This window comes from Falco cherrug, chromosome 8 (genome assembly GCF_023634085.1).
Source record: "Falco cherrug isolate bFalChe1 chromosome 8, bFalChe1.pri, whole genome shotgun sequence".
NCBI classification, from domain to species: Eukaryota; Metazoa; Chordata; class Aves; order Falconiformes; family Falconidae; genus Falco; species Falco cherrug.
Window position 1 is genome coordinate 35,273,371 of NC_073704.1, and position 13,951 is coordinate 35,287,321.

The following is a 13,951-nucleotide window of genomic DNA, read 5'->3' on the forward strand; positions in this document are numbered from 1 at the left end:
AAAAAACAAACCCCTTCTTCTACTTGGCATTTAATAGCATGGCCTATCTTAACCAGACAAATAGACATTAAAACATGCATGCATGCCTATAGGTATACATGTCCAGACATACAAGGTTATATTGTACCCATGTATAGCTGTTTTGGTGATAGACTGAAATTAAACGACTAGTTAGTAAGTAACCAGTTACCTACAGAACCATCGGTAAAAATCAGTGACATGTAATGGACCAAAGTCAGACTATTCCGCATTTGATTTATCTATTCTCTTTATATATTAATAAGTAACCTTAAAATCTGTGCTAGTCACCATGACAGATTAAGCAGACTTAAAAATAATCGTTTGAATATTTTCTGCTGTGGACTATTAAACTGGCTGCCTAATAAAGTCAGTGAATATTGAATTTCAAGAGTATGTTAATCATATAGATTTCACATGTGTCATTAAACATACGGCCAACACAGAAGCCAAGACCCTTATATGCTAGAAGTCAGCACAGATCCAGTAATTCTAGTAGTATGAGTGTAACTATACGTGTCCAGAATCCCAGCTATAACCTCCAATTCTCTATTTCTATAAGTCGAAAACAAAAAGGAAATCACTATCAAATAAAGAAAAAGCACATCACCATGCAGACCTCATTACTGTTTCATTGTTTTCTAAGGCCAGTAAAGAGAAATGAAAAGTGATAAATTATTTTGCTCTGTAAGAGTTGTAAGGGATTCAGCTCTAACAGCTGAGGTAAATTAATTGGGATTTCCTATGCAGCCACTGGAGAATGTCCACAGAATACTGGGATTTTCTTAATAGTGTTAGTTTGACATGAACTGCAGCTATTTATTCAGTTTATGAACTATACAACTGTCATTACTGTCAGCCAAATTGCATGCATTAGTATGTAAATTAGAAATATAAGGCATGATTCTAAAATCTCTGTCACACCGAATCCTTCCTCTGAAAGAAGTGCCACTGTGAGCAATAAGGTGGCTCACAGAAAGTGCTTGTTTAGAACTGGTCTTGGAGTGCATACCTGATAGAAACTATTTAAAAAAACTACTGAGTCTCACTCTCTGAAATGATAGATGTGTTGGGATAAACACAGTCACCTAGATCTATAACATGGCGCTGGAAAATCTAATTTCATTCAGCAGGGAGAGTGCACTTCCAATTGTACCACATGCCTGATTGCTAAAAAAGGTAAGTTACATTATCTACTGATTACGTGCAAAAAGGCACTATACATGGCTAGAAGGGCACTGGAAAACTATCATTATTTAAATTATAAAAGTCAGACTGAGAGATCAGATTCCTTCACTGCAACCTAGCAAGGACTCTGCAGAACGTGGTTAACATTTATTTCAATAGAGAAAATCTGACAGGTTTAATAAAACCAAGATGATTTTCCTTGACTTCTATGACTTACCTTTTCTTCACTGACTACACCTATTTCTCAGACCTTCTGGCACCAAATCATTATTCTTGTAGCCATATTCAATACTTTGAACTATTTAAAAAATGTTTGTTATGTCAGCCAAGTAACTACCACAGAGCTTTCTCTGTGGTACATAACTGTAAGAAAAGCGCTACTGTACTGGAATTTGGAAGATCACAGAAAAAACTGAGTTTACAGTCTGCTTTTACAATGATTATATACACTTACATTTGCTTGTGCTAAAATAAACATTAAATGCTTACCTATGTTCTCCTTATTTTATTGTAAAAATTTCAGAGCTCAATATAATATCTTGAGTTTCCAATAGTTTACCTGTAATTTTCACAACTGTGTGCACTAAAACTCAGGCAAAAAAATCAACACTACGGGTAAACGGAAGGATCTTCTAAACCGTATCCTGAATAAAATACTAATTTGAATTTAAAATTGCGTATTAAAAATGTTTCTTCCACCTGGAAGATGTTGGATTCACTGTCCTGGAAAAGGATATTTTTTGTAATTCTACCTTGAGAAGGTACAAATCAGGAACAGCATGTTACTCACTCTGCCCTTCCAACGTGCCTTGTACCTCACTTGGATAGACTGATGTGTGTGATAAAAGCACTGAAATACCTGATGTTAGAAAGCTAGTAACTTTTATTAAAACCTAAACTGACTGCATAAGCAGCGTAGAGTAGAAAAATTCTGATACGCAGCAATATTTCCTTTATACAAGTAGCTGATGGGGTATGACACAATGTCATACTTAAAACAATTAAACACAATTTTAAAATTTAATACAATAGGAACACCAGTCAGAGCATATTCTGTTAAGCACTTCACTGAACTAGCAGATTTCAACAGATTACTGCTTTGTGGGTATCTCACAGTAGATAGCAGAGTCAATCAAAGTTTTTACTTTTTCAACATGTGGCAAAAACTCAGAAGCTCTGCATATTGTGACCCAAAACATTTAACTTCTGAACCACTACTATGGTGCTTCATAGGACATGCAATTCAATGTTCTTCTTTTTCCCCTAGACTTAGTTAGAAAAGAAAACAATACCATCTGTTACTCAAGACTATAATTCCCAGGAGGCACCATGTTTGATTTTAGAAACTTAAGTATTTTAAGCTTTCCTTGAACTGAATGTTCAGAAAAATGCAGATATGCATGGCCTCCTCTATGTCTCTTCCACCAGTCATGGAGGCAATGACTTAATGTACAGACTTGTTGATATTAAGCACTCTCTCACTTCAGAAGATGGAACTGTTCGGTGGAACAGTGGATCGGCAGTCTCTAATGATAGCAGCAAATGGTTACAGCAATGAAAAACAGCAAATCTGAACAACTCTTCCTACATCCTGTGGGCAGAGCTATTTTCAACATCCATGTGTAAATTCATATCCCTACTAGATCATCTTGATTTTTACATGCCAAAAAAGAAACTGCCATGAATTTCTACTGGCTTAGGAAAAAAAGTGTAAAAGTAGAGAGAAGAAAAGAAAGTCCTTTTAGTTCCTCAGTATTTTACATGTCTGCAGGAAGTACATTCTCTTCTCTTAATTACTCCTCATATACTAACTGAAGTTAACACTCTGCCCAGAAGAGGTTTCTATTAGTCTTCATCTTCTCTATGAAGACATTATTTTTATTAACATCCCAACTGATAAGGCGCATCGACAACTGAAAGCTATTCAGTCTCTGTGCCAACTATGAGGAATGCAGCTGCATGCACTCATGGGCAGCACGTAGGATGGATGAAAAAGCCACAGTGGAAGACCTGAACATCATGAGGGCAGGAACTGGCAGGAGGGAGGGTACAAACAACTGGGGAGGTGCATTTAAAGACTGCAGCAGGAGTGGGTAAAGACAGATGGCAAAAAGGAAAGCACCCCAGAGCACAAAGGCAAGGATAAACAGGTAGCAGCCATGAGATTTGCTTCTCAAAGACCAGGAACACCTGAGCCACCAGAGACCTACAATAGAAGAGTTCAAGCACCAACAGATTACAGAATACATTCAACTTGATAGCACTTACTTCATTTTAATTTAAAATTTACTCAGTTATTCCAACAGCTAAAACAGTTTGCCAATACTATTACCAGCAAAGAGCTGGAATAAACTGGGCTGCTTTTGAAACTAGTGATGCAAGTCAATGCTGATACATTATCAGCCACTGGATAAGTTTGGAAATAAGACTTTGCCTGCCTCATCATCTGATCCCTGGCTATAAAAAAAAAAGAAAAGAAAAAGGAGTTCTTAGGCACCGTTCAGAAAACTAATTATAAAAGTCTCCTACTGAAAAGATTTAAAAATAAAATAATCCAATAATTAGGATTAAGTAGGTTGGCCTCTGGTGACTGATCAGCATAATGAATCTAGTTATGTGGATGGCCAAGGCATCGGGCTAAGAAGTGACTTCTGGTTGAATCAGATTAAATGCCTTGGCTGGAACAAGACCAGTTGCTACAAAATGTTTAGAACATTGCTACAAAATATTTTAAAGTTTCCTAATTTTTCTATACTTCTACCTAAAGCGATTAAAATTTCCTGTAAACCAAAGTGAAGCTGCTGACCTTTAATAAACAAGAAGTTTTTCCTCACAGTTATTTTCAGAAACTCAGGCTCTTTGCCTCTGCATACTGTATGTTTCTTTCTATGGAAAATAATACAATTATTAGTTTTCTTACAATTTTACATTGCAGTATGTGAAAAATGTGGGAAAAAAAAAAGGGAAAATAATGTCAGAGCAAAACAAAACCCACCAGCACCCCACTCAAAATGAAGTTATCTTCTCTATCCACTCAAAGGAAATATGTACCCTTCTCATACTTCTTTTTAATCTTTTTTTATAGTTCACTGATATGTCTTCCTTTCTCTGCAGGGTAGTAAAAACATAATATCAGAAATACTTTACATACTTCCTCATTTGTTTAATGGTGATGATATAAGAGAAATTTACCCCTCTAATATATTTCAACATTTAGCATATTATCCTGAGTGAGTTTTCTCCCAAAGCTCGATTTCTTAAAACACATATTTCTATGATGATGTGCAAAGGGCAAGAGGGCAAAATTCTATAATTACAGTTAGAGTGGTTTTGTGACTCTTTCCTAGCAGATACTGCTTCTACTGCAGCTTAGTTTACTGAAACTTTCATTGAGTCTCATTCACCCGCAAGCAATGAGATTTTCACACATGGATTAGGTTCTTCATTTGATAACTTCAAGATTACAATTTAATGCTACCCCAGTGACTTGCTATTTGGTGAAAAATGCAAGGCCGTGAGCAGATTTCAATCATTATTTTTTGAGGCCAGTGGAACTTGTGCCCATTGCAGAACTTCTGGGAGGGAAGGGGGACACTCAGCAAACCAGAAGAACCACTTCCTTGTTGGCAATGCTTATTTTAATTTGAATGTAAATACTACATTTTTAGCAAGGCATTAGTTGTGTGTACACTAAGGTGCGTAAATCATATCTTCTGAGGAGTGGACATCACCCCCACATAATCGTAACTCATTAATTCCCCATAACAAGGTGATGGTACACTGCTCACCTGACAGAGGGGAGGGGAATGGGACCATGTGTGGTCAAATGAGGGATGCTTATAGGGCCATGAAACAGAATAGGTTCTAGCAAAAATACCGTGTCCTATCCTAAACGCAGGCACAACTCACCCCATAACAGACGGACATCTTGCCATAAGACAAGCATGGCGCACCATTATGATGTAATGTACTTGCTGATTCCTGCCATACAGACCAACTTACAAGGCTCACAGGAGGGCGCATGCCTGCACTCTGCTTACATGAAAGACTTTAGTGATTTTCTGGGATGAGGGCCTATAGGCTCTTCAGAAATGCAGATGGGAGGTCAATCCTGTGCCTACTTTCATAGGAAAACCAGCACAGAGAGAGGGTGGGAGTAAGTAAGGGCAATTCATACTCTTCTTTTACTACACAGTGGGTTTAGAATAGTTCAGATGTTCCTTATATGTGGTAACTCAGCATCTAAGAGCTGGACAGACATATCTAAACTTGAAACCTTAATTCTGCCTCTTCTGTAATCTGTTTTCCTATGTTTCCTGTACAAAACATGCTACCCTACCAGACTAAAGCACGGCATTACAGCCCTCTCCTCTGAGTTGTTTCTGGTTCCATGTCTTTGAGTCAAAGCATAAGAATACATTTACATGGAAGAAGCCAGAGGAAACCAGGCAGCTTCCCAAGTTATCTGACTACATGCCACATTTTAGTTCTTTACCCGTCTACAGATGTGGTACCAAGGCACAAACAGATGAAATACACTGTACAGGATGCAGGAAATCTGCAGCTGAGATGGGAACTGAATCCAGTCTTCAACCAATATCTACTCACATTCCTTTTCCTTTTTGAGGAATTGAGAGGACATGCAGTGTGTGAAAGGACATACCACCACCACCAACAACAAAAATTGTGTAAGTTACAGAATCCCTTTGTTACCAGCAAAACACTGCATCATCCAAAACAACCTCAACTAAGTACTCTGGTCATTTAGTTCAGAGCAATCCTAGTCAGCTTACTGTCTTCATAATCAACTGAAAGCAAATACTTTCTAAGAAAGTTGCAATACTGCAGTTGCAAAGAAGAAAAGTCCGGAAGAGCTGGAACATTTCATACAGTTAGACATAGTTAATTCATACTGAATTATCCTCACTGCATAAATATCTTTGCAAATGACAGACTTTAATAAGCCTTCAAAGCTGACATAGTATTTATCACTGATTAAATTTTTTAAATCAAAGTAACTATGGCTTTCACAGACACGTTTAAATTAAGACTGACATTAACTCTGTATATCAGTTTAATTCACTTCCAATTATGCAGGTGTTCGGGCAGCCTGTATTTCAGTCATTTAAGGTGTTCGGGCAGCCTGTATTTCAGTCATTTAAGGCTAAATTGGGGCAGAGAGCCCATAGTCCGTAGGATAACAAAGCTCTGTGACAGTCTTAAGGCCTTTACAAACATTTTCAAATACAGATGATTCTCAAAGCTTTCCTCTGTGCATTGTGACTATGTAAACTGTTCTTGCTGGAAACAAGAAATAGTACACAACCTTGCATGACAGTCCATATAATAACTAATATTATACCCAGGAGGGCAAATTAAGGTTTTGTGAAAAATTTCCAACTTACATGCATGTGACTTTGGAAAGATAACATTATTGTTTTACTGTAATTGTGTTTATACCTACATATACCCGAAAATGCTGTACAGGGTTCGATGCACGTCCAGAATGAATTAGATTTTTTGTACATTTCTGGCTACCATTAGAAAAGAATTGCAATTCTTCTGGTGATGAAAGCAGATTAAAAAAATGAAATTCCACCAAGTAGTTGATATGTTATTCACTGCACTTCATTAATATTTCATTTTTTGCAACACTCCAAATACACAGAGAAGTTATCAGAGAATTTTTTTTCTCTTTGCTTTGTAAAAGTTAGAAGGCATTTGATCATAACTGCTGAAGTAAATTAAGTGGCATTTCAAGAGCAGCCAACTAAAAATGCCGAAGGCACAAAGGAATTTTGATATCCAGGAAATCACAATTAATTTCAACTACATAAAATGAGATATGAGATTGTACGAACCATTTGTTATTTGTCATCTGTTTCATTTGATTAGAAACTTATGGTATTTATCAGTCAGTAGAGTGGAAATAGAATTTGCTGTAAATGATAAAGGTTGTAAAAAGATTATAGGTAAAAGAAGCAATGGGAGAATATGTATATACATGTCTTATCAAAGTATATGATACCTTTCACCTGGGCTGACTACAAGAACACTTTATTATACTGATTTGTATTGTTCAGTTAGAAAATTCCCATGTTAAACAGAAGCTAAAAAACCCTAAAAGTTATTACATAAATTTATTTGGCAATACAGCTGATAGCACCCAAGTATAAAAAAAAATGTTAAATACAACTCCAGGGATACAGCAGCCACTTAGAGAAACTTTTCTGTAAAAATGAAGCCTCACCCTTTTTCACACTTAGATTTGATCATTTCCTGGTCCATATCCAACAGTCCAAGATGACTACAATTTTCCTCACATTGCCAGAAACTCCTGAAGAAAACCACCACGTACCTCATACCTACCATGCCAGTACTCCAGGAAAGGCAGAAGGAGCTTACTTCATGTATGGAACAGTAACTCTTCCCGTATAGATATTCAAAATAAAAGAAACTAAAAAATCTTTTATACTGTATATGTACTGGTTAAACTACCTATTTATCCTTGTGCTGGTGGATAGCTTTTTTCTTTTGGTACTTCATTCACTTGAAACTTAGCTCAGACTTAACCAACTTTTTTTTGGTTTTATGTGATCAGTCAAGAAAATGTATTAACCAGAAAAAAACCTCATCTGCTGAATCTAAATTTTTATATAATAAAACCATTACACCCCTTGCTCAAACCTATACATACATATACATGGTCCCCCATTTCAAGCAAAGATCACTCGAGCAATAGAGCAATTAATATAGGGAGAAGGATGGAATAATTTTACAATGCTCTACCAGACTAGGCTACATCTTGTCAGGAGCTAGACTTGAGTAACAAACTAATACGAAGAGATATTAAAAGAGTTCTTAAAAGTGCTGATGTTAATTAAATTATATCAATAGGTACTAATAGATTAGGTCCCACATTTTGACCATTACTTTTACTAGGTTCTGTTTGTAGGCAGTCTTCAGATTCTACAGTGCACAGAGAGTAGCAACTTTAGTAAGTACTTTCTCAGCCTTGCTGATTTTATTAATTGTGTATGATGCAGCAAGAACTAATCATGTACAGTAAGATTAAAGACTCTGACACCCACAGCACAGGAACTAACAAACAATAATTTTTTGTTCCTTTCTATATAGATTAATAAAATATTTAGAATAATTACTCTGCAAATAGTAAAGGATTAGAACTGCTAATTGCACGTAACTTTAAAGAAGTATGTCTCTTAATTAATAAACCATAGAGTCTTTGACATTACAATTTATTTTCTTCAAGAGAAAAATCAAGTGCAAGAATATGTAACATTAAACAACACCCAATTAACAACACTTTGTTTTAATTATCTTGGGTCACAATTAATCACTGCAGTTCATCTTTCTACTTTTATAGCTCCGTAGACTATTCATGTAGACTATTTCTTGAAGTACTGGCACTCACTGATGTGTTTTTGAACAAGCCACTGCACAACACTGACATCAGTGAGGAGACCTATTCACTGACCTCCGGAACTAGATTCTGTCTCTCTATAACGTTACGTTACGTATCCAGGCAGTTTGCTACAACTGATAAAGCTTGTGACATTATTGAACAACTTTCTATCAACTGAGGACATAAAGAACTGCAATTGTCATGCTGACTGACTAAGAACAAGGTGAAGCAAACACTAATCATGCATATTTGGAAATAAAAGACCACAAGGAACCTAGAGTCATTCACCATCAACAGATGAAGCAAGACTATAGTAAACTGCACATTTATCAGAGCTTTATGTGCCTTAAAAATTTAGTATCATGTGTTTTTTTCCCAGGGCAAAATTAGAATTAATTAATATTAAATGTGTTTACTTTACAAACAGCCTAAGACTTTAAAGGAAAGAAAAACGGCACAGACTGCCTATACCTTTTGGGTTTCAGATTCTGTGCATAAATTCAAACATGATTATAACTGTTCACGTTTTACTTTTAAAAAAGCCCTCAAGAACACAAATCCAGAGTTTTCATTTGATCACAGGACAACTCAAAATAAAAATTATGATGCAAAAGGGCCTTCACACTTAACCAAAAATGTATGGGCCCAGTGATGAAGTCTTTGTTTACTGAGACGCTACATAGGCAAAATACCGCTAAGATTGCTTTAAGGCATTCACTTATCCACACCTATAACACTACACAGATACTTGAACAGAAGACAATGGCAGAAACAGTAAGTTAAAAATACGCCTTTGTACTAGTTCAAAATTATATTGAAATATGCACGTTTATTTTTTATACATATCAAAACCCATGCTCTATCAAGGGGCACAAAATAAGTTCTTACCTGCACCTTGTCCATGTTTGCCTAACAAAAATTTTAAACTTTTCCTCTAGTTAGGAATTATCACAAGGTGCACTGTTTTGCACATCCCAAGTTTCCAAAAATGCACTCAAAATGTAGTGTGCAGTTCTCCATGTGGTCTACAAGGAAATAGATTTTCCACAATCTAGCAGTAAAAAGACCTGAGCTCTCCCAAGCAAGCAGTCCAGCAATTAAAAGTTGAACAATAAACTACAATGAAGCAACACTGTTTTTGTGACAGCTGTTAAACCATCTGTATTATCTTAGAATATTAATAATTAAAATAAAACCAGTAAAACAATTTTTCTTATTAAATGGTCTCAACTGAATTAAAGTAATGTATGAAGTTCTTTTTAAAGATATCTGATGCTCAACATTAGAGAGGGATCCTTTCAGTGGTTCTAAGACTAAGCTTCTTGTTCATCCTTGGTAAATGAATCATAAAAAAAATACCCCATAAAACGAGTACAGGTGAACTGTGAAAGATTACATTTATACTACAGGGTGATTCAGTGCCAATAAATGAATGAGGCAGGGGGCAGGGTGGTCTTTTATGTGTGAAACTGTTGTGCTTCTTACCTCCAGAGCTTTCAAACGCTCCAATAGCAATTTTGTCCTTTCCTTTTCCTCTTCAGTGCTGCTGCTTTCACTTCTTGAATCTTCATCTGCTGGTGTGTGATTTTTTTCCATGCCTTCTTTACATTTTCTGCTGTCTTCTGACAGCTTTTCCTGAAATGATTTTTAAAAATATCAATATTCACAGGTGCAAATGAAGTTAAGTATGCAAATATCTTCATATCCTGCTTGTATATGAATGAAAAAAAGACCGAGCAAGTTGCTAGTTACATGATTACAGTGCTAAATAAGTGGAATCATGAAGGGTCTATGAAACATGCTGCTATGCCGAAGCATATGCACAACTTAACCGCTCCATCTACTTAAGATTTTTAAAAAGTGAAACTCATGATTGTTTTAATAAAATAATTAACATTTTTTTAAAAATTGCATTTCTTCTTTAAAAGTTGCAATGAAAATTGAGTACACTAGCTTTCAATGGAAGCATTTTGCTACTGAGATATAAAGCAGTTAGTTCATTGTGGAAAAGCCAACATGTGTTCATGCCTAATGTATTTCACCTTTCTTCATCTAGAGCTAATATTTGAAGTACTAAATAATGGGCTAAGAACCAAGCTACCACCTGAATACTGATTTAAGATCCATGCTAATATATAACTGGAGAGAATCAAACTGACCGCAAAATTTTCAGAAGTGCCCCAGTCTATTATGAGTCAGTAAGATTGGGTTATTACCAACTGCTGCTGTTGCTGCTGCTGAGTGGACTATGGCTGCTGAGTTTTACAAGGCGCCTATAAAAATCATAGGATTGAACAGCGAATCCTACTAACTCTATTACGCACCCAAGTTCTGTGTTGAGAGAAAGAATGAGATAGAGCAAGCCAAACATCAAGACTACAAGCAGGCAATATCCAAATATTGCCCAAAACAATAAGCATGCCTAAGAGGAAAAAAAAAGAGAACTACACAGAGGTACAGAGTGAATTATCATCTGAGTGCAACACGGAATGTACAGTCTCTACCTTGTAAACTATGTTCTCTAACTATATAAGCACATGCACTGTAACAACTAATGAGAAGATTAAGAATGGAAAATGTGAGGTAAATCAACATTAAATAACGGGTGTCAACAGGAGTCTAGAGAAGTCCCTTAATGAGCATTTAGTTTTCTTTGTGTCCCTTTTTGGTAATTCTTATATATAAAGGCACATAATTTCACGATCTTTGGGTTACTCTATAAGTAATATATATCTCCTGTAACTACCCTGTAACTACTACAGAACACAAACTCTGTCTAAGCATAAAAATATGTATTTTCATGAAGAACTGATCCAGCCTGAGTAACTGTGTAAATATAACTCTTCAAGAGTTAACAGCAAGACATTATCTTAATTAAACCCCATAAACACAACTGAAATAAAAATCAACACTGTGAATCACATTTTTAACAATGTCTTCTTAAAATATTTACTAGCTTAGAAATTGACTATTACTATATTAAAACTTTAATCAAGAATCAATTTTATAAGCTATGGGCTTAATCACTGAGTACTCTTACACAAACCATGAGGAACAGTTCTCATTCTGAGCCTCAAAACATAAGTGTCAAAGAGCCATTTCACCAGGTTTCCAGCATTAGTGCTACGCTGATCACAAAGGAACCATAAATATAGTAGTTGGGAATTTTTTTCTTGCTTGCTACTCACTGGTACAACGATCAAGCATCTGTAAAAGAACCATTAAACCATTTTCCCTTCAAGTTGCCCTGATGAGTGCATTGATATAAAACACTCTGATGAACTCAGGGGGAAAAACCTGACAAAGGTACCTCTCTGATGTAATTCAAACACAAACAATCATTTTTAGGAGAGAATGTGACATGAATTATATGTGGCTAACAATGGGAGAAAAAATAAACATCTGCACAGGGACACCTTTCCTGCTCAAACTAGAGGGCAGCAATTTCAAAGGACAGGCAGAAGAAAGCATAGGTTATGACATTTCATTACAGAAGGGGGAGTAATGCAACTTCTCAGAGTAAATCCCAGTCACCTAAAGAAGTAACTCATTAATCTTCTAATTACAAAATTGGATGAACTTTGCATACTAGTGGCACAATCAGGAATATACATCCTGTTTTATTATGATGTGCACTAGATAGCCTCAAGATACTACTATTACCTCTGCTTGAGTGTTTAAGTAGAGCTCACATATTTAAAAAAAATGTCTCTTACTGAGTAATAATAAATGAGGTTCAGTGTTTCAAGCATGGGCTAAAATGGTTGATATGTCTCCCACCCTACCTAGAAAAGCTGCAGTGTAGAGGAAAACATTTATGAACCTTAGAAATTGTGCTTAGGAATGCAATTTGCTGAGGGTGCTGCCCCATCACTTTAACCAGTTCAACCTGGGTGATATACAGTAAGACTAGAGCGGAAAATCTACCCTCAAGAAAGCGAACAGGTGCTTCTTAAATACCCTCTGGGCTTAAAGTCGGGTCAAGTAAGAGGGAGGATGACAAAGGCTTTTGGAATGACAGAATCCTCTTAAGAGTGAAAAATCTGCTAATATCAAAGGCAGCTGTCTGCTGGTGGGAGGCAGGAAGGGGCAGAGAGATTTGCAAGAGGGAATGTGTATCTCCTGCATGATGTTGATCAAATCCTACAGAAAGCTCTGGAGTGAGCATGCTGAAGGCAGCAAACAGTGGCACAGAGCTGCTTATTCTTCTTTTTCCCCTAGAATCCTGTACTTCTTGTGTTACCTCAAATAAAGACCATCTTTTGAATCTTCTGAACAGTCTCTGCTGCGTGCCTCATGTACTGCAAAATTAAAGGCAGGCTGTTTTTTCAAGCTGAATGGCAAAACACTCTCCAGGTTAGAAGTCCAGCAAAGGCAGAGAAAGTGCTATCCTGCTGACCAATGCAGTTTCATTTCTGTGAAAAGGTAACAATTGAGATGGTGCTCTGGAAGTAAGCAAGCTGGACAGGCTATAAAAAAAAGGCTGGGGGCAGGGAAAAAAAAAAAAAAAAAAAGGCAACAACCTAGCTCTTGGTGTCTCCAGACCAGTAAAAGTTTAAGTGTGCCTTAAGTACATGTGCCTGTACTACAAGAGGATGCAAACACAGCAGCCTGATGAGAATTCTATAGTAAAGGCTCATCTACATCTCTAATTCTCTGTGTCAACAAAGACACAATAAAATATTAAATATTCAAACCTTACTAAAAGGAAATTAGGATTATGCTGCTTACTACAGACCTGTTCCCACAGAAGTCAGTGAGAAACATACAACCAAGTTGCACATTGTGTAAGCTTCTCAAGCTGGTTTAACTGTCATTGCTTCTCTGAAACCAGTAATATTTTGCAAATCCTAAATGACATCCTGCCCTGACCATTATTTCTAAGTATTTGGTTTGTTCTATAAATCAAACAAATAGTACAGCGGTGATGAACCCTTTGACCAGACAGTATAGGCCCTATAGCCAATAGAAAACAAGAGATGAAAACAGACCTCACAGTCTGGAAACGGCAAGCTTTCTAGAATCAATGAGAAAATATAAATCACTGGAGACGTTGATCTATGAAGCTGTACAATGCAGCAGCCTGATTGAGACTTATCAGAAAGCCTGGTTTTGGTTGGCTAAAGTAGGAAGTAACAATGTAATACTCCCTTTCCACTAATAAATAAAAGTAATAACAATAAATTAGGAGAGGAGGAAATCCACCTAAAATTACAAATGACAGTTTACTGGAATTTGTATAATATAAAGAAATATGTAGAATATAAAGCAAATCTTCTCCCTTCCACCTACCTTTCAGAATACTGAACAAGAAAGCGT

The 13,951-nt window shown here is 36.4% G+C and overlaps 1 protein-coding gene across 10 annotated transcripts in view; it reads right to left on the reverse strand.

Annotated features, from left to right (window-relative positions):
* NCKAP5 (NCK associated protein 5) overlaps positions 1 to 13,951 on the reverse strand; it is a 245,331-nt gene that overhangs the window by 114,580 nt on the left and 116,800 nt on the right. For all 10 annotated transcript variants that reach the window (XR_008733526.1, XR_008733527.1, XM_055718342.1 and 7 more), the window contains one exon: positions 10,118 to 10,267. Coding sequence is in view for 8 of the 10 variants with exons in the window: in XM_055718342.1 (XP_055574317.1) it covers positions 10,118 to 10,267 (150 nt within the window). In the remaining 2 variants the exon portion in view is untranslated. The remainder of the gene's footprint in view (positions 1 to 10,117; positions 10,268 to 13,951) is intronic.